Source organism: Mesoplodon bidens (assembly GCF_964165515.1).
Source record: "Mesoplodon bidens genome assembly, chromosome: 3".
NCBI lineage: Eukaryota > Metazoa > Chordata > Mammalia > Artiodactyla > Ziphiidae > Mesoplodon > Mesoplodon bidens.
This window is the reverse complement of record NC_138178.1, coordinates 135,673,666-135,694,769: the sequence shown is the minus strand read 5'-3', so window position 1 is coordinate 135,694,769 and position 21,104 is coordinate 135,673,666. Positions and strand designations below refer to the sequence as shown.

Genomic DNA, 21,104 nt, shown 5'->3' with positions numbered 1-21,104 from the left:
AAAGTTTCGACAGATTCGTGTTGATATTGAAGAGAAAGAAATAGCTTTGTCTAAGCAGACAATCCAAAAAATCAATTCTCAGGGGATGTAAAAATTTGTTTATGATATCGGCTTTTTCCTCTAGAGTTTCCAGCGTTATAACGAATCGGTGAAGTAGGGTATAAGAGCTATTTGACATCGCCATTCCCACGTGTTCTCGTTCATCCAGAGGCTGCGGCGCCGGCCCTGACCCAGATCCTCCGCCCCCAGACTCGACTGGCAGCGGAGCCCCGCAGCCTCCTACTGGTGTCGGATGCGAGAGTCTATCCTTAAGTATGGTCTCTTTTCTCTGTCCATAGAATCGCGGGTTTCCAGGCGGGGGGACTGCAAGCTATGCTCGGGAAAGGTGGCAGGGTCTCAGAAGGAGGCCGCCGCGGTTACCTGGGGCTATGGGGGGCTGTGGAGCCGGGCAACGCGTCCCCAGATCGGGTTTGGGACCTGCCTCGGAACAGTGTCATCACTGTGGCGAGGGTCGAATACGAGGCTCTGAGCCACCTTCAACCCAAGTTTGGGGAGTCGGGGTCTTGTTTTGGGACAGTGAGTTAGACTGTAAGGCATCCACCCTGTGACCTTGAGCTGAACCCTTCTTTAACTGAAAAATTCTCTCTAGACAGAAGACCAGGGCCAACACACCTTATCTGATTTGCTAATTTTCGAGGATGCATTACTTAAACGTTTCCCTTTACGCATTACTAAAAGATTAATCAAAGCAAAAAATGTAATCTGATGTAAACGTTAAATAACAAATTTTTATTTATTTTTACATCTCAGCTGTCTACTTTGATAGAAGAAATCCTAGAATTAAAAGAGACCTTAAGGGCTCAGCTTTAGAGAACTTTTAAATCTTGATGAGTTTCTGTATTTCAGTTACATTTCCTTCATTACCAGGCTTTTAGGTAGTATCTGTTCACAATTTGTTTTATAATTTATGTAAATTAAAAGATATAATGACAGTGTCAGAGCTGTAAGAGACTTTTGAGATGATTTATCTCTCTTATTTTCTAGGTGAAACTTAGATGTAAAAGAAAAAGTGACCTTTCCCCTCTAAGGTGTGCTCCTAGGTGTAGAAACTCATTAAAAATGTGACTTGTTTTGGATCTTACAACCCTTTAATCAGGGCTGGGATTAAAACCCAAGTAATCTTGCCCCCATCTAGTCCAGTGCTCATAGGCTCATCCTTTAAGGCCTTGAAGCCATCCTTTAAACCCAAAAGGAGCATGCAGTGATCTTTCAAAAGAATGTTTTGCTCTGATTAAGTTAGGGTTGCCAGTTAATCAGGCACAATTTCCTAAAGCTGCTGCAAATGATCTAAAGTAAAGGGACATGTGGTAGAGTCCTATTTTATGTCAGTCTAGCAAGTTAGCTCAGATCAGTTTAGACATCTCACCTATCAAATAAAGAACAGATAGCCCAGGAACAAAAAACATGGCTCACAAGATTGTTCTTTCATTTCTTTTTTGTTGTTAACACTTTTACTTATTTGCTTTCTCTTTCCCATTCTCATATCTCTCTATATACATATATAGAGAGATATACAGGTTTTTTTTGCTGAACCACTTACAAGTTGCAGACATCATGACCTTTAACCCTTATTTCTTCAGCATGTATCTCCTCAAGAACATACTATTACATAGCCACAATATGACTATCACACCTAAGATAACATATTCAGATTTCTCCAATTATCCCAAAAAGTCTTTATTTTTAAAACTCTAAAATGGTTTTGAGTTCCAAAGTTCACAACTGTTTAGTTATCTTAATTCTTTAGTCTCATATTATAGAACAGCCCTTTCTACCCCTTTCCTTTAAGACTTTTTTAGAAAAGACCAGTCTAGTCATTCTACACATAGTCCCAAATTGTGGCTGTTCCTAATTATTCCCTCATAGTCAATCACATAAAACATTTTTGGCAAGAATAGCACATAGGTGGTACCACACCGGTTAAGGTGGTGACTGGCAGATCTTCCCAATGTAAAGGGACAGTTTTCTTTTTGTGATAAGTAACCTGTGGAGATGCTTTGATACAATGCATATATCCTGTTCCCCAACCTATCACCCAGAAGTTTTATCATCCATTCATGATCCTTGCCTGAATCACAAGATTACCAATTACCAGTACCAGCCATGCTGAGGCCAGGATCAGTTATAGTGATAGTGGCCAAGGACATCAGAAGAATCACTTATTGTAAACTAAGTTTGAACAGAATTAGAAATTTGGCTCCAGACCTGGTAGAAATCTGCATATGATTCTAAAGACTAAATGGAGGGTATCTTCCCACCACATCCTGATTAGTTTATTATTATTTTTTTATACTCAGAAATTTCTGGGAATTGTTTATCCTTGTGTGTTCACCTGAACATACATATTACCTGGCAAAATAGGATATTAAGTATTTTTTAATACATACTAACACATATGCTAAATAACTGTAACCTCAGAACAGATTGAGGAAACTAATTTCACTTATTGGAAAGGAAAAGGCTTTTCAAAAAATGACTTAGCCAGCAGAAGTTTAGATTTCATCAAACAGACTTAGAGCTTGAAGGGGCCTCAGCAGTCATACTGTAATCCCCTCATTTTCCAGGTGAGAAAGCAGGCCTCACTGGAGACATTCAAGCAAAGGTTGGACAACTACTTTTCCAGAACAGAAAAGAAACTCATGCATCAGAAAAGGTTTGAGCTTGATGACTAACAATTCTCTTAAGTTCCCTGGTTTTATGATATATTTTGTTTGACACAAAAATTACTTAGCATTGCTGTAATCATTCCTAAGGCCCAAGCCAGAGATGCTAGAACTCTCTATCCCTTCCCTCCCTCTTCAGGTTTCAGGGATATAACCAGAAGGTATCCCCTGATTGAATATTTGCCTCTACAGTAACAAACATTTGCTTGTAATATCTGGTAATTAGGACCAAATAAAAGGGCAGCCACATTGCTTCTACCACTTCTCACTATCAGGTGGTTTGTATGGCTGTTGGACTTTGTCAGTCAACATAACTAATGATTAAATAACTGCAAGATAGAATGCTGGAAGACTCAGAAGACACAAACTAGCAAGTAAATTTGAAAATCATCTATTCACTCAACCATCTACAGTATTTTCTAGGAACAACTGCCTTCAGTTAGGTATACCATAATCTTAATATTGGTGACTACAGAGAAGAGCTTTGGAGATATAGGCAGACTTAAGAAAATTGCTGACTGTTAGCTTTTTTTAAAAAAATAAATTTATTTTTATTTATTTATTTTTGGCTGCACTGGGTCTTCTTTTCTGTGTGCAGGCTTCTCATCGCAGTGGCTTCTCTTGCTGCGGAGCACAGGCTCTAGGCGCATGGGCTTCAGTAGTTGTGGCTTGCAGGCTCAGTTGCTCCACAGCATGTGGGATCTTCCCGGACCAGGGCTCAAACCCGTGTCCCCTGCACTGGCAGGCGGATTCCTAACCACTGCACCACCAGGGAAGTCCCCTGACTGTTAGCTCCTGAGTTCAGTTGTGGGTCTGGAAAGATATTTGAAAAAATAAAATATATAATTGAATGATTCTAGAGAAAGGGAAATCATAATGTTAACACAGTGGTCTTTGAGTAGTAGAAATATTTTTTATTTTCCAAATTCTTAAGAAATAGGTTATATTACTCTTATAATATGATAAACTTTATTTCATTTAAAGGAGGAGATATACTGTTAAGGAGTGTATATTAAAAGATAATATCGGGGGCTTCCCTGGTGGCGCAGTGGTTGGGAGTCCGCCTGCCGATGCAGGGGATGCGGGTTCGTGCCCCGGTCCGGGAGGATCCCACGTGCCACGGAGCGGCTGGGCCCGTGAGCCATGGCTGCTGGGCCTGCACGTCTGGAGCCTGTGCTCCGCAACGGGAGAGGCCACAACAGTAAGAGGCCCACGTACAAAAAAAAAAAAAAAAAGATAATATCGGGCTTCCCTGGTGGTGCAGTGGTTGAGAGTCCGCCTGCCGATGCAGGGGACACGGGTTCGTGCCCCGGTCCGGGAAGATCTCACATGCCACGAGTGGCTGGGCCCGTGAGCCGTGGCCATTAAGCCTGCACGTCCGGAGCCTGTGGTCCGCAACGGGAGAGGCCACAACAGTGAGAGGCTCACATACCGCAAAAAAAAAGACAATATCAAGAAAATTCATATAAACAACATTTGGGGGTGCTCCTCATCTATATCTCTTCAAAGACTTCCCAATAACAATCATCATTTGTCACTATGAGCTGTATACCAAGAGGGAAGTGACGTAGAGTCAGCAGTGTTAAACAACATTTAAAGATTTCATACTTTCGGCCTCTCTGACCTCTGCTTGAAAAAGTCATATTATATATGAATTTTAACCTGAAGAAATACTAGGATAGGAACAGGAAAAAGAAGCTGATTTTGGCATTATAATTAGCGAACATGAACAGGTCTTTGGATAACCTTTTGTGCTTTGAGCTAGAGGCCTGCTGGTAAACCAGGTTCCTTTAATTCTTGTTTTATTGCTCTTGTATTTTTTTTTTAAGTTCCCACAAAACAAAGTTTTCATTTAACACCTAACCACAAAAGTTATCTTACCAGTTCTTGGATCTTTTCAGGCTGTTTTCTGAGTAGGAAGCCAAAAGGACTCTAGTTCTGAACATTTACTGACATTTACCACAATGCACACTGTACCTTGTTCTTTGGCAGGGATTAGAAAGCTGGGCAACCTCAAATTTTTTGAGATTATTGTAGATTCACATGCAGTTGTAAGAAAAAAATAGAGCTCCCTGTGTCATTTACCCAGCTTTCCACAATGGTAACATCTTACAAAACTAGTACAATATCACAACCAGGATATTGATGTTGATACAGTCAAGGTACAGGACATTTCCATTTCAAAAGTCTCATGTTGCCTTTTTATAGTAACACCTACTTTCCTCCTCCCCCACCCCCTCCCCGACCCCTGGCAACCACTACTAAGTTCCCCATTTCTGTAACTTTGTCATTACAAGAATGGTATATAAATGGAATCATATAGTATATAACCTTGTGGGATTGGCTTTTCACTCAGCATAATCCTCTAGAGTTTCATCCAGGCTGTTGCGTGTATCAGTACCTCATTCCTTTTTATTGCTGAGTACTATTGTATGGTGTGGGTGTACCGGTTTGTTTAATCATTCACCTGTTGAAGAACATCTGGATTGCTTCCAGTTTTTGACTATTTTGAATAAAGTGTATATAAACATTCATGTACAGGTTTTTGTGTGAACATAAGTTTTCATTTTTCTGTGAAAAATGCCCAGGAATGCAATTGCTTCGTGATATGATGGTTGTACATTTAGGTTTTTAACACAGTGCCAAACTGTTGACCACAGTTGCTATATGATTTCACATTACCACTAGGGAATATCTGAGTGATCCAGTTTTTCCTCATTTTCACCAGCATTTGGTGTTGTCACTGTATTTTTTTAATTCAACCATTCTGACAGGTGTGTAATGCTATATATCGTGGTTTTAATTTGTTTCCCTAGTGGCTAACGATGTTGACTATCTTTTCATGTGCCTATTCGCCATCTATATCTTTTTGGTGAGGTGTCTTTTGCCCATTTTCTAATTGGATTATTTGTGTTTTTACTATAGAGTTTGCAGACTTCTTTATATTGTCTAGTTATTAGTTCTTTATCAGATATGTAGTTTGCTTTTGATGTGAAGTCTAAGAATTCTTTGCCCTAAAGCCCGAAGATTTTCTCCTATTTTTCTAAAAGTTGTAATGGGTTTTACATTCTATATTTAAGTCCCAGATCCATTTTGAGATAATTTTTGTATAAAGTGAAAGACTTACTTTGAGGTTAAATTTTTTGCCTATGGATGTACAGTTGTACCAGCACCACTTGTTGAAAAGGCTATCTTCACTTAACTGCTTTTGCATCTTTACCAAAAATCAGTTGGGCATATTTGTGATACTATTTCTGGGTTCTCTATCCTGTTTCATGGATCTATGTGTCGGCTTTTCCACCAAAATCACACAATATTGATTACTGTAGCTATGTAATAAGTCTTGAAATCAGGTAGACTGATTCCTCCCACTTTATTATTCTTTTTTTGAATTTGTTCAAGTCTATTTGCTTTCCATATAAATTTAAAAATAATCTTGTCTATATTTATAATAAATGTTACTGGGACCTTGATAGGAATTGCATTAAGCCTGTATATCAATTTTGGGAAAATTTACATCATTACTATGCTGAGTTTTACAATCCATGAACACAATGTGTCCTTCCATTTATTTAAGACTTTGATTTCTTTTATCAGCATTTTGTAGTTTTCAGCATGCCTTGTTAGATTTACCTGTACATGCCTTGTTAGATTTACCCATAAATCTTTTTTTTTGAGTGATTATAAACGGTATTGTATTTTTAATTTCAGTAACACTGAAAATTACAGTTTTTACAATTGATTTTTGCCATGTTTATCTTGTATACTGTGATCTTGCTGACTTGCTGAACTATCTTGTTCTAGAGTTTCTTTGTAGGTTCTTTGGGATTTTCTATGTTCACAATCATGTCATCTTCAAAGAAGGACAGTTTTATTTTCTTCCTTTACAATTTATATGTCTTATTTCTTTCTCTTGAGTTACTGCACTGGGTAGAACTTCCAGCAGTATATTCAGTAAGAGTAGTAAGGGCAGACATCTGGCTTTGCTCACTATCTTAGGGGAAAGTATTCAGTCTTTCACCATTAACTATGTAGTACAGGGTGTAGGATTTTTTTGTAGGTGTACATTACCAAGTTGAAGAAGTTCTCCTCTCTTCCTAATTTTCAGTTTTTAACATGAATGGGTACTGACTTTGTCAAATGCTTTTTCTGCATCAATTGATATGATCATGACTTATTTTTTCATCTATTAATATGGTGGATCACATTTATTGATTTTTAAATATTGAATTAGCCTTGCATCTCTAGAATAAACCCTACTTATTAGAGGTGTATATTTCTTTTTATATATTACTGAATTGTATTTGCTATTATTTTGTTAAGGATTTTTATGTCTATTTTATGAAGATATTTTTCTGTAGTTTTCTTGTATGTATCTTCTTTGTCTGGTTTGATATCAGGATAATAGTAAATTCATGAGTAAGTTGTTAGATTTATGTATATAGAGTTGTTCATAGTTCTGTTATCCTTTTGATATCTGCAGGGTCTGTGGTACTATACCTTGTTTTATTCCTGATAATGATAATATGTGACTTTTTTTCTTTGTTAGTCTTGCTAGAGGTTTGTCTGTTATAGTCTTTTCAAAGAACCAGCTCTTTATTTCACTGATTTTTGTCTGTTGCTTTTCTGTTTTCATTTTGGTTAATTTCTGTTATTATTTTCTTCCTTCTACATGCTTTGTGGGTTTATTTTGCTCTTTTTCTAGGTTCTTGAGGTAAAAAGAAAAAAAATAGATTGTTGATTTGAGGCATTTCCTCTTTAATATATGCATTTAGTACTATAAAATTTTCCTCTTGGCACTTGATTTAGCTGTGTCACACAAATTTTAATATGCTGTATTTTGTTTCATTCAGTCCAGTGACTTTTTTAAAAAGTTCCTTGAGACTTCCTCTTTGATTCATGGATTATTTAGAAGTATTATTTATTTTCCAGATGTTCAGAGATTTTCCTGTTATCTGTTACTGGTTTCTAGTTTGATTCCATTGTGGTCTAAGAACAGACTCTGTATTATTTCAATTCTTTTAAATTTATTAAGGCTACTTTGTGGTCCCGGATATGGTTTATCTTGGTATGTGTTCCATGGGCACTTAATAAAAAATGTGTATTCTGTGGTATTGGGTGAAATGTTCTATAAATGTAGATTGTATCCTGTTGGTTAATGATGTTGAGTTTTTCTGTATCCTTGTGGATTTTCTGTTGAGTTGTTCTATCAATTGTTGGGAGAGGGATGTTTAAGTCTGCAACTATACTTGTCTTTTTCTCCTTTCAGTTCTCTCTACATATTTTGCAGCTCTGTTGCTTGGGGCACACACATTTAGGAGTACTATGTCTTCTTGGTGGATTGACCCTTAATGTCCTTTTGTGTCTCTGGTAAATTCCTTTGCTGTGAAGTCTACTTAATCTGATGTTAATATATCCACTATTTTCTTTGTATTAATGCTTGCATGATAAATCATTTTCCATCCTTTTGTATTCACTCTGTCTGTATCACTGTATTTGAAGTTAGTTTCTTATAGACAACATATACTTGGTCATTTCTTTAATGCACTCTGCCAATCTTTTTTTTTTTTTTTTTTTTTGCGGTACATGGGCCTCTCACTGTTGTGGCCTCTCCTGTTGTGGAGCACAGGCTCCGGACGCGCAGGCTCAGCGGCCATGGCTCACGGGTCCAGCCACTCCGTGGCATGTGGGATCTTCCGGGACCGGGGCACGAACCCGCGTCCCCTGCATCGGCAGGTGGACTCTCAACCACTGCGCCACCAGGGAAGCCCCCAATCTGTCTTTTAATTGATTCTTTAGACCACTTACATTTAATGTAATTGCTTATTGAGGCTTAAATGTGCTATTTTATTTTTTATTTTGTTTGTTCTGGTTTTGTTTCTCTTTTCTTGCCTTCCTGTGGATTATTTGAATATTTTTTGTAATTTATTTTGATTAATCTATAATGTTTTTGAGTGTATCTCCTTATGTTCTTTTTTAGTGGTTGCTCTAGGTATTACATGACATATACAAAGCTTATCACAGTCTAATGGTGTCAGCATATTACCAGTTTCAGTGAAGTGAGAAAGCCTTACCTCCCTTTACCTTCTCCATTTAAAATATACATTTAGGGAGGGAGGGAGACGCAAGAGGGAAGGGATATGGGAACAGATGTATATGTATAACTGATTCACTTCGTTATAAAGCAGAAACTAATACACCATTGTGAAGCAATTATACTCCAATAAAGTTGTAAAAAAAAAGAGTAGATGATAAGAAGCATTCAGATTTATTAAAACTAATTAAGAATAAAAAAAATAAAATAAAATATACATTTAGAACCATGTTAGACAGTTTTATAATTTTTGCTTCAACTGTCAAATATAATTTAGGAAACTCAAGAAGAAAAGGAAAGGGTACTGTACCTATTCCTATTTTTATTACTATGTTGTTCCTCCTTGATGTTCCAAGTCTCCTTTTATCATTTTCTTTCTGCTCAGAACTTTAATCCTTTTCAGGCAGGTCTGCTGGCACCAAATTCTTAGTCTTCCTTCATTTGAGAATGTCTTAATTTCACCTTCATTCCTGAAGGATATTTTTGCTAGATACAGGTTTCTGGGTTGACTGATGAGAAATCTGCTATCATCCTAATTGTTTTTCCCCTATAGAAGATGTCGCTTTTCTCTTGCAGCTTTCAAAATTTTTTGTCTTTAGTTTTTAAATGTTTGACTATAATGTATCTTGATGTGGACTTCTTTGTGTTTATGCTTTTTGGAATGCAATTCAGTTCTTGAATGTGTAAGCTTCTCTTCTTTTGCCACATTTGGGAAGTTTTCAGCCATTACTTTAGTACTTTAACAGCCCTGCCGTCTTTCTCTTCTTCCAGGACTCTAATAAAACAAATGTCAGTTCTTTTGTCACAGTCACACAGATTCCTGGTACCCTGTCATTTTTTTAATTCTATTTTTCTATTATTCATATTGGATAATTCTATCTTCCTCCTTCCTTCACAGATTCCTTTTTCTATCCCCTCTGATCTGCTGTTGATTCTGTCTGTTTAGCTTCTTTTGTTTTTTTCTATTTTTCACTTCTTAAAATTTCCATTTGGTTCTTGATATCTTATATTTCTTTGCTGATTTTTATATTTTTTAAATTTGTCTCAGACATTCTTAATTATTCACTGAAGCATTTTTTATAATAGCTATTTTAAGATCTTTGTCAGATAATTCTAACATCTCTCATCAGTGTTTGACATCTTTTTTTTTTTTAAGATCTTAGTTCTTGGAATGAGTTTTGTTTGTTTCTGTATTTTTGTAACCTAGACATTTTGCATCTTGTGTTATGAGACTCTAGATCTTGTTTAAACCTTCTCCTCTAGCTGACTGCTTTTGACACTGCTTCATGGTGGGGGGGGCACCTTATTACTGCCAGGTGAGGGTAGAAGTCCAAGTTCCTCACTCTGTCACTAGAGAGGGTGGGTGGGGTGTGTGTGTGTGTGTGTCAGGGGGTGGGGGTGATGTTCCTCATTTCTGCTGGCTGAGCATAGGAGTTACGGCTCTCCACTAGGCCTTCATTGGTGTCTCCCTGGCTGAGGACTGGAGTGCCTCATTACTACTCCCCACGTGGCCTCCACTGACACCATAGGAGGGCATGTGGCCTGATTACCATGGGGCAGTATGTAGGTCCTGAATCTCAACGAGGCCTCCTGTGATACCACCCGAGAGGGGAGGGAGAAAGGTACTTCATCACTGACAACGGAGGTGGAAGTCTAGGCTCCCCATGCAGTTTCCACTGACACTTGGGGGAGGGGTCCTTATTAATGCCCAGCAAGAATTAAAGTCCCTGCTCCCTAATCACCCTTCTCTGACACTACTCTGGTGTGGGAGTTGGAGTGTCTCGTTACAACCTAGTGAGGGTGGAAGTCTATCTGGCTTATGCTGATGTGGGTGGGGATGAGAACCAAAGTTTTTTCTGTGTTGGCCTGGAGTACAGCAGTTATTGTTTAAAAGATTTCTGTTTTATAGGCTTCCCCTTTCCTAGCCTTTTGGCTAGAGAAGGCAGACTTTTGGCTGGGGGTACGGAGGGGCTTTTTGACTACCCCAACTGGCATCTGCAGATTGCCAGCTTTTTCAGCTCCAAATTTGTGATATATGAGACCCCAGACAAGGGAGAGAATTCACTACTGTGATGTTTCTTGGGTCCCAAGGGCCCTAGCTAATATACTTTCGCCTGTCTACTTTTTAGTCTTATGTTTGTTTTATGTGTAATGTCCAGGGGTTTTAGTTGTACTTAGTGAGAAGAATAGGGAAAAGCACATCTACCCCACATTCCTGGAAGCACAAATCCTAAACCTCACTGTATGATATACTTACAGGATTCTCTGTTTCTTGGCTGGTTAATGATAAAATTTTATAGCAGCTATAAAGATGCATCTTACCTCAGAAGCATGGCTGGTTTCATAACTAGCACAGTACTTGGTATATTAAATAAATGTTTACTGAATGAATATCTACCCATATCTATCTAGCAAAATAGTAACTGCTGAGATCTCAAACTGTAAATAAGTTTGAAGTTGATATTAGAAAATAATGGAATAATTAGGTTTGTATTTCTATGCAGTACCATAGTTGGAGGGTGTGGAATCAGTGTTTCATGACTTAAGTAAGCAAAGAGTAACTATAATGGAAGTATCTTACCTGGGACATATCAATGATGATAGTCACAGCAATACCTGAAAACTTGTGACCTTCAGTTAATTCCTGGTATTTTTCAGGTAGTTTATGTGGTTAAAATATATATATTATTTATAAAGCTATGAAGTAAAATAGGAATAAAGAGCATTCTTGGTAACTTTTTAGGTGTTTATGGCACACTAGCTGCCTGAATGTTGGGCTAATCTGAAACCTCTACTGCATTGTTTGTAGCAGATATCGAAGAATTTTAATAGAAAAGATAGTTTATAACTGTTACTACTAAACCAGAGATTCCCTGAAGTATAGACAGTCAGAATTTTGAAATGAGACTAGGATAGCAAATAGAAAAGACTGGTGGCTTTCCCTTGCATGTGGAAAAAATAACTTTTTAAAAATGGCAGTAATACTTGTGAACTTACAGGATAAGGACAAAAGAGGAGGGAAGAATAAATGCAAAAGAGGTAAAGTTTTATACATGGTTGGGAATGCTGGAGTGGAATTACCATTGATTGTATTTGTTAATCAAAATGAGAATTTTCTTTCATGATAGTAGCATACGCTCTGCCCTAAGCTTGAATGTCCTACTTAATCTCCATGTGAGCTTCATGAAAATTTCATGCTTTTCACAGCCACTTTAAATAATTGATGAGCTAGTAAGAATGACATACACATCCAGTTTATGAGATTTCATCTGTTTTAGAACTAGCCAGGATAGAATAAGTAAATAACGTGATACATTCTTACATCATAATTAACTGATCCTGGGTCCTCCATTTAAGATATGTGAAAATCCCAGTAATTCAGAAACACTCTTTGACTTCCTTATCTTCACTTCTCTGTTGCCCCCAAGTTAGATCAAAAGTGTCATATTTTCAGAAGTTTCTGGTAAGTCTCTGTGATTACCCTTTTTGAACTGTAGAATGTACAACTCCTGTAACTTTCTCTTAGAGTCTTTTAGAACTCTCTTTCATGAGTGTTGTTGATTAATAAGTGGATGGTGTTTGTTAATTAATAGAACCTTTGCATTTACATAGAGATAGTAAAAGGATCTTTAGTAGCACAGATCTAAGTTGTATTAGGAACCAGGGGGATAGTTAAGTACTTATAGGAAGACACCAGAGAGCTCTTTCCCATAAAACCCTACTACGCATGGGACTTTAATACGTAGCTTTGCAAGGTAACAGAGCAAACTGTCTTAAAACTGGAGATTTAGATAGGGCCTTTGGTTCTCACAGCTAGCATTAAGAAAATTGAGTTCTGAACTGTAAGGTTCTTATTAATGACCTGGGAGATTGGGGGGGCATATAATTACATAATCAGAAGTTTATAAAATATGAACAGTAGTTTCAGGTAGACTTGTTTCAATGCTATTTCAAAATCTATGCTTGTTTTGATTACCTTCAACTAGCCTAAAGACATTTGTATACAGACTGACAAACTTTTTACTTTTAAATCAGGTGACTAATAAACGTACCAAACGAATATGGCTGCACAAATACCAGAATCTGATCAGATAAAACAGGTAAGGTATTATAATTAAGGGAAAAGGATTTTGCAAAAAATTAAGGCACTACTGGATATAACCATGTCAGTCAGTGATCTCACAAAATAACTATTTATATTTCATTTCCACAGATGGATGTTAAATGATATGAAGCATATTCATTTTTCAAATAATTTGAAAGATAATCCAGGAAGTAATAAATATTCAACTAGAAAATCTGACTATATTTTGTAGATCATATTATACCCATTTAAGGTAGCAAAAGAACGTTTGATTTCAAGTATTACAGGGTATTTTGCCTAAATACATCAGTATTTAAAACATCTTTGTTTTAAAAACCAAATATTAAAGAACCTTCTGATTTGTTTGTAGTTTAAGGAATTTCTTGGAACCTACAATAAACTTACAGAAACCTGCTTTTTGGACTGTGTTAAAGACTTCACAACAAGAGAAGTAAAACCTGAAGAGGTATGAAAAGTGTTGCCCACTAAAAATTCTCTAAGCTCATCATAAACAATATAAATGGGATCCCCCTAAGCATTTTGCTTGTTCCTAGTTATTACAGGAATTTAGGCTACCTTTTATATGTTCCATTGCTCAGAGGAACTTGAAGCAGCCAGACCCGTGGCATTGAGTTTAACGATGCCAAATTTAATACCACAGCCACACTGAACTACGGCAGACTTTTTTAGAGAAGATGCCTGGGACTTGCTGAATACATTGTTCCAAAGCAAAGATTCTTAATAATTAGCTTTCAGTCAAGATGGCCAGGCTACAGAAACTTGACATGGCTTTCCTATCTGACCTTGAGAACTCAGGTTAATTTTGGAAAAAGTAGAGCTTGAATTTGGTGGCTCATACTGCCTAATCCTATTAGAAGTCTTAACTTTTAATATCCTCTTCAAAACATTTATATATTGGCTAAAAGAGACATAAAATTCCTCCAATGGAATATGTTGATAAATATTCATGCCAAGAACTTAACATATAACCAGCAATCAGTAAGTGTTTGTTAAATAAATGACGGAGTTTGAGAGATGCTAAGTACAATATCTTATTAAGAAGTAAAAAGTTGAAAATTAAGAATGTTGAGAATGGAGTTTCTCATTAAAAAAACAAACCTGATACTGGGCCTACATTTTAACAATCAGAATAAGAGATGGGAATGTGGGATTTCAGTTAATATTGAAACATACCTGCAGAAAATCTAGTCCAGAAGGCAGGGACTGACTTACCATTGTTTTTAGTACCTCCAAACTGGTAAGCATTCAGTATATATTAATTTTTGTAAATGGATGAAAGTATTAACAATTGAAAGCTGTGATCACTTGCTACTCATTAATACCATTTAATTCTCAGATATATTCAAAGAAAAGAAAAGTACCCACTGGTTATTTTTTTAGAATAGATGCAATTTCTTTTAATTAATATTTTTGTGTTGCCTCTTGGATCTTTTTATTTCTAGACCACCTGTTCAGAGCATTGCTTACAGAAATATTTAAAAATGACTCAACGAATATCTATGAGATTTCAGGAATATCATATTCAGCAGAATGAAGCCCTGGCTGCCAAAGCAGGACTCCTTGGCCAACCACGATAGAGAAGTCCTAATGCATGGACTTTTGATGAAAGATTGCCAACACCTGTTGCACTGGAAATGAGGATTCACCTGACAGAATCCCATGAAAGCAGTAGCCACCATGTTAAACCATCTGTCATGACTGTTTGGCAAACAGAAACCACTGGGGAAACAAAGTTGCTGTTTACCAGAATAATCAAAATAGGTCTTATTGTTCAATGAAAATAATAAGATGCAACACTTGTTGAGGCCTTAAGATTCAGCAGCTTGGTCACTTGATTAGAGAAATAAACCATGGTTTCTTCAATTATGACTGTTAATTTTAAAGCAAAATATGTGTTCAATCATGTATGAGATAGAAAAAAAATTTATTACTAAAAGGAAAATAAATGGAAATATCACTGAGCAGTTTATACTATATAGCACCATAGCATTCTGACTGGATTGTGGATACATTGAAATGTTTTTCAATCAGGATCATCCTCCAAGTATTCCTGTTCATTCATGTCTGCCTGAAATTGCTGGTAAATACATAAAATAGTTACTTGCTAATCAATTTAATGCACGATCCTTTTCTTGCCTCCCTTCTTGTGTCAGGGTGGGCACTACACATTCTTATCCTAGCTACATTTTCATGTATCTTCAGGAAACATCCCATCTGAGACTAGCTTGCAAATGTTTAAGAATTGATTATTGTGCTTTAGTGGAGACTATATTGCTTTGTGTTTTATTCAAAGCTGAGAATCCAACATGAATGATTCCAAGTCAGACCAACAATATACAGTGTACTCTCAGCTACTGCATGTGATCAATGTAATAAAAAGTAAACCAAAGTTAAAGTAGTGTCTTAGAGCTAAATGAATCCTAAAACAAATCCAAGCACTGCAGGAAACTCTAGTTGATGCATAAGTACACCCAGCAGTTTGGTATCAAATGATAACCATTCATGAGCCAATTTATTATTAGGTATCAGTCTGCTTACATTTACCAATATAAACTTGTACTCAAGAGAACACTAACTAGCCTATATATGTTTAAATTTACGAAAGTGATTTCTATGATCTGTCATATTATTGGAAAGTAGAAGTATTATTCTGCTTTGATAATTTACAGTTTTCTGTATTACATCTAATTTTTAAGCCATTAGGTCATTTAGCTAACAATACCATTTAACTTATAGACCTCTGTTGACATTGCAGTCAGTCCAGAATTGTGATGTCTTTGAAAGTACAAAGATAAACAGTGTTAACAATGTTAACTTTAAGGTTGAAATGTTGAAACATGTATAATACTCAACAAAATATACAATTCATTATAGTCAAAGGAGCATGAAAGAATAAGCTTGTTTCATCTGAAGACAAGAAAAGCAAACAAAAATTCAGATCTTACTCATTTAAAACTTTGGGCCATTCACACACATATCAATACTTCACTGTTTCTGTATAATTAAGCCCAACATGTTATTTACAGTGTTCATTTCACAAAGATAATTAAGTATGTGCTTACCTGGCAAATAAGGGGAATTTTGCGCAGTAGCATCTCAAATACCTTGGGAGGAAGTGTGTGTTTGAAAACTTTCAGAAGTTCCTGTGGTTGCTCACACACCAAAAGGGCATTGCTGAGATGTTCAACCCCCATTCAGTGCTCCCCTGAAACAGATTTATTATAAGTTTAGAGCAGAATTTTAAAGTTCTTCAAAATATACATTCTACAAATTACCAAGAAAGCACGAAGCATTGAAACTAAAAAAGCACATCAAACTAAAGACTATTTAGGGGACTTTCCTTGTGGTCCAATGGTTAAGAATCCACCTTCCAATGCAGGGGACGCAGGTTCAGTCCCTGGTCGGGGAACTAAGATCTCACATGCCGTGGGGCAACTAAACCCACGTGCTCTGGAGCCCATGCACTGCAACTACTGAGCCCGTGTGCTCTGGAGCCCGTGCACCAGAACTAGAGAGAAGCCACCCACCACGACGAAGAGCCCACATGCCGCAATGAAAGATCCCGCATGCCGCAACAAAAGATCCCACATGCCGCAACTAAGACCCGATGCAACCAAACAAATAAATATTAAAAAATAAATAAAGACTATTTGAACAAGCCGCAAAAAGAGTAAAGAGTATAAAGGGGAAAATGTTGAGTTGCCACTTAAATAACTTTCTGACCAAAATTACTATTTAAAAGTGCACTCTTGAATTAGAAATATTCACGTTCTGCTATTTGGGTATGCAAGAGGGAGGTACTGAGTTTTTTAAAAAGGTTGGGGTCTGCCGTTACTGATACGAGTTATCTTTAACTCTACATATGTGATTGCTGAAGTATTACAGGTGAAACATCTTGATGTTCTAGCTAAATAAGACTTAAAACATAGATTGTATTATCAAAGAGCTGAAACAAGATTTAGTGTAACATGAATTACATATCCAGGGGAAGAGAAGAGATTTATGAACTTTGATTTCTAGGTGGTTTTAAAATGAGTTTTAGGATAATTGGCTGTAAAGTAACTAAGAATGAAAATTTGTGAAGAATGGAAATTAATGATAGAGTCTCTCTTTAAGTTAAAACATGTAATCACTTAGTCTCACTACCTCGTTTTAGGAAACAGGCAAAGATCAGTGAAATAATTTAAGGTTTCAAAGCTAATTAATGCCAGAATTAGTAACAGAACCTAATTTTCTGAACCTTGAGACTATAGTATGCTGCCTGTCTTCAGGTGTTATGTAATAACAGAAGTTGACATTTTGACATATTTAATATAATTAAGTAGGAAATAAACACTTTGTATCAAACCTTTTAAAGAAAGAAAAAGATATAATTAGTGCCTCTCAAGTTGATGGAGCTAATGTAACCTAAAAACAATAATCAGTTTGGTTAATTAGATCAACCAAGCAATAAATCCAATCAAATCAGCTAATCAGAAATTTCTCTTAAAACTTTTGGCTGTATGGTCCCTCTGGTTATATAGATATAAACACAACTGAGATGGCTACAGAACTACCTGGCAGCAAAGTAGTAAAAACGGGGTGGTGGCAGGAGGGAGTGGAGAAAACTGAGATTACAGGAAACTGGGTGAAAAATTATTGCATTAGAACACTGGTTCTCAACCAGTGTACTGTAATAACCTAGGGAGGTTTAAAGAATACTGACGCCTATATATCTGGAGAAAACTATAATTTTAAAAGATACATGCACCGCAATGTTCACTGAAGCACTATTTACAATAGCCAAGACATGGAAGCAACCTAAATGTCCGTCGACAGAGGAATGGATAAAGAAGTTGTGGTACATACATGCACTGGAATATTATCAGCCATAAAAAAGAATGAAATAATGCCATTTGCAGCAACATGGATGGACCTAGAAATTATCATACTAAGTGAAGTTAAGTCAAAGACAAATATCATATGATATCACTAATATATGGAATCTAAAAAATTGACAGAAATGAACTTATTTACAAAACAGAAATAGACTCAGAGAAGACAAACTTATGGTAACCAAAGGGGAGAGGGGGATGGATAAATTAGGAGTTTGGGATTAACATATACACACTACTTAATACAAAATAGATAACCAACAAGGACCTACTATATAGCACAGGGAACTATAATCAATATCTTGTAATAATCTATAAGGGAAAAGAATCTGAAAAAGAACAGATGTAGATAAATATATGTATAACTCGATCACTTTGCTGTACACCTGAAAGTAACACAACACTGTAAGCCAACTATACTTGAAAAAAAAAAAGAAAAAAGAAAAAAAAATTCTGATGCCTGGGTCCCACCCCAGAGATTCTTATGTAATTGGTTTTGGGTTTGGTGGGGGATTTAAAGAATAAGCAACCAAGATGAGAATTTCAGAAGTAAAATATAGTACAAGTATATAACCCTAAAAGTGCTAATTAATTTAGGGGCTCATAGAAATAATGTTAATCACCTTTGAGAGAGAAAAATTTAAAAACTCAAGTTTGCAATTTTTGTTTTCATCATCTCAATATTTGTAACATTCACCTCTAAATCTAAACTATTACATGATAGCTCTTAAACATAAAGTAAGTAAAAATAAAATGTAATAAAATAATTGTTATGTTTCTTTTGATTTATAACTCATACTTTTCCTCTCCATATTTATACTATCCCAGCTCAAAAAATGTTAAAGCTGAAAGGGTCTTTGTATTTTAATTGCCCCTATATCCAGGGAGTATCCTTAAGCAGTTAAAATTTTTTTAAGTCTTGATTCATACAACATTTAGTCATTTGGAAAACCCATTTACTTAGAATTTTATCTGACAGTAAATAAGGTGTTCTTGTATTTGGCTTTGCTTCTCCAACTGCCCACTTCCAAGACTGCAACCAAAACTAACACTAACTATAACATCGTGGAGCTGGAACTGTAATAAAGTGAAAATGCTGGGACAGTTTCTCTTAAACTGAAGCAAGTTGGTTAACACGCCTAGTTAGTTATCTGACATACAAATATCAATCCATAAATATTTCTCAAATATAAATTATAATAACTGCTTACAAAAGAATGTTTACATTCTTACCTCTGGATAACCAAAGTTCTCCCATTCGTACCTCTTGCAGAAAAAGTTGTTGTAGTTTTTCATTCTTTGCTGGATCCCACAACTAAAAGAGTCACAGAATATTTAACAATAAGTAACGAATGTAAGGTATATGGTTACTCGTCAAAATTATTTAACTTTTATTTTATTTATTTATTTATTTTGTTGCACTGGGTGTTACTTGTGGCAGGCGGGCTCCTTAGTTGTGGCATGCGAACTCTTAGTTGCGGCATGCATGTGGGATCTAGTTCCCCGATCAGGGATTGAACCCGGGCCCCCTGCATTGGGAACACAGAGTCTTACCCCACCAGGGACCACCAGGGAAGTCCCTTAACTTTTATTTTAAAAGCACATCTTGAATCTAGTCTCTAAATCCAAGCATGACAAATGCAGTTGTTCTTTATATTTAAGACAATTTCTTAAAATGGAGTTATAATTTCAGGCGACAAAAAAAAAAAATACACAGCAGGCAATGGCTGTGACTTGTCACCGTGCACATTTGATGGCCTTCCTAGATGGTACCTTGTTAAACCAGCACGTCCAGCGTCTGCCAGGCTGCAGCCTGGCCAGTTTTATTCTTCCGCTTCTCTAATCCCTTGACACCTGGAACCCTGATTACCATTTTATATCAGCTCTTGTACTTTTCAATATACTTTCATGAGTTATATTGTCATTTAGATCTAACAACTCTGAGAAATAAAGTCAGAAGACTAGGGTAATTTCTTAAATTTAGCTCGTTATAATTAAAAAAAAAGTTGAAGCTCCCTCCTAAAACAAACAAATGAAAAAAATGGCATATTCAAGTTTGGTTGAGATGTTTGTAATAACTTCATATTTTACCCAGCTTGCTAAGTACACATAGGAGAAATCACACTGTAATCAACTATAACAAAGGTAGTTTTCTTTGTATGTTGCAAACCTATTTTCTTGCCTAGGATATTAACCGTGCTCGTTGATTTAGCAAAGGGCATGGCGGGGGCTGGCCGGGCAGCTGGTGATATTCAGAAGGATGCTGTGGTTTGCTGCAGGCTGGTTCATGAAGGTGACGAGGTTCACAAGATGGTCTCATCACTGGTACCGTGCCAAGGGCTGGTCTTTAAAGCTAAAGTGGGCAATCCCTAGCTCAAAGTATCAACTCCACTGCCAACACTTCAGCTTCAGTCTTTTATATCCAGAGAGTTTTTGTTTATTTTCCCCAAGAATTCTCTTTTTTAAATGGTATAAACCTGCAGATGAGATCATATTTTAAGCTTTTATCAGCAAACATGCTGATGATCAGTAACAACCACAGGTTTCATTCAACAGATACTTAGTGAGCCAAGAGCAGGACCCTCTAAGGAGAGCTGGAAGGGGAAGGAGATCAAGACTCCTGTGCCCACCCCCATGGAGTCCAGAGTCTAACCAAGAGAAAAGACAAGTAGGCTTGAGATCAATAACACATTAACAACAAAGTCCAATGTCTCTGGGGCTCATAGTACGTTCCATCTGGTTGGAAGATCAGGGTAAGTTTCTCAGAAAAGATAGCATTTGAGATGTGGAGAAGCTCAGTGAAAGTCTGATGAAGAACAAGTGATGCCAAACTGCAGGGGAAAATATCAAGTGAGCTTATGTAGCTGGATTATGATAGGGTGAATGGAGCAACAATAATAATAATTACCAATTACTGAAGGCCAGCTATGGCCTGAAAACTTTCCATGTATTATTTCTAATCCTTAGGAAAATAAGGCTGTCAATACAGAAGGCACCCATGGTGCCAAGTCCTTGGTGCCAAGCTGAGAGGGTTCGTCTTTCATCTGCAGAGTAGGGAGCTACTGCAAAGCGTTACATATACACAGCTGCGGTTTAGAAGGAATTTACTCTGAGAGCATAAGAAAAGAGGCAGTGAGACAGTTAAGAAATTATTACAGTATCCTGGGTAAAAGATGATAAAAGCCTGAGGTAGTATAGGAGCAATGGAAATAGAAAGGGAATAGGGTATGAGATAGAGAACAGAAAAATAAGGGGATTGATTGTGGAAGATGAGGTTGATATTTAAGCAGGATGAGCTGGGTCACAGC

General features: G+C 36.7%; 2 protein-coding genes across 2 annotated transcripts in view; one reads left to right on the top strand and one right to left on the bottom strand.

The window, feature by feature from the left end:
• Window positions 1–33: 33 nt before the first annotated feature.
• Window positions 34–15,039, top strand: TIMM9 (translocase of inner mitochondrial membrane 9). The gene is made up of 5 exons (XM_081229095.1): window positions 34–312; window positions 2,625–2,713; window positions 12,853–12,917; window positions 13,272–13,367; window positions 14,365–15,039. The coding sequence occupies exons 3-5, from the start codon at window positions 12,879–12,881 to the stop codon at window positions 14,497–14,499; spliced, it is 270 nt and encodes an 89-aa protein (XP_081085221.1). The 5' UTR covers window positions 34–312; window positions 2,625–2,713; window positions 12,853–12,878; the 3' UTR covers window positions 14,500–15,039.
• TOMM20L (translocase of outer mitochondrial membrane 20 like) overlaps window positions 14,946–21,104 on the bottom strand; it is a gene marked incomplete at both ends in the record, with an annotated part of 10,374 nt that continues 4,215 nt past the window's right edge. Inside the window, 4 exon segments of the mRNA XM_081229094.1 lie at window positions 14,946–14,999; window positions 15,985–16,116; window positions 16,120–16,127; window positions 19,030–19,111. Of these exon segments, the coding sequence (XP_081085220.1) occupies window positions 14,946–14,999; window positions 15,985–16,116; window positions 16,120–16,127; window positions 19,030–19,111 (276 nt within the window).

Bases quoted from the DNA above. Each gene is read 5' to 3' on its own strand.
- TIMM9 (XM_081229095.1), top strand. From the start codon at position 12,879: ATGGCTGCACAAATACCAGAATCTGATCAGATAAAACAG. The intron at 12,918-13,271 runs GTAAGGTATTAT...ATTTGTTTGTAG, and splicing joins AATCTGATCAGATAAAACAG to TTTAAGGAATTTCTTGGAAC. The intron at 13,368-14,364 runs GTATGAAAAGTG...TTTTATTTCTAG, and splicing joins GAGAAGTAAAACCTGAAGAG to ACCACCTGTTCAGAGCATTG.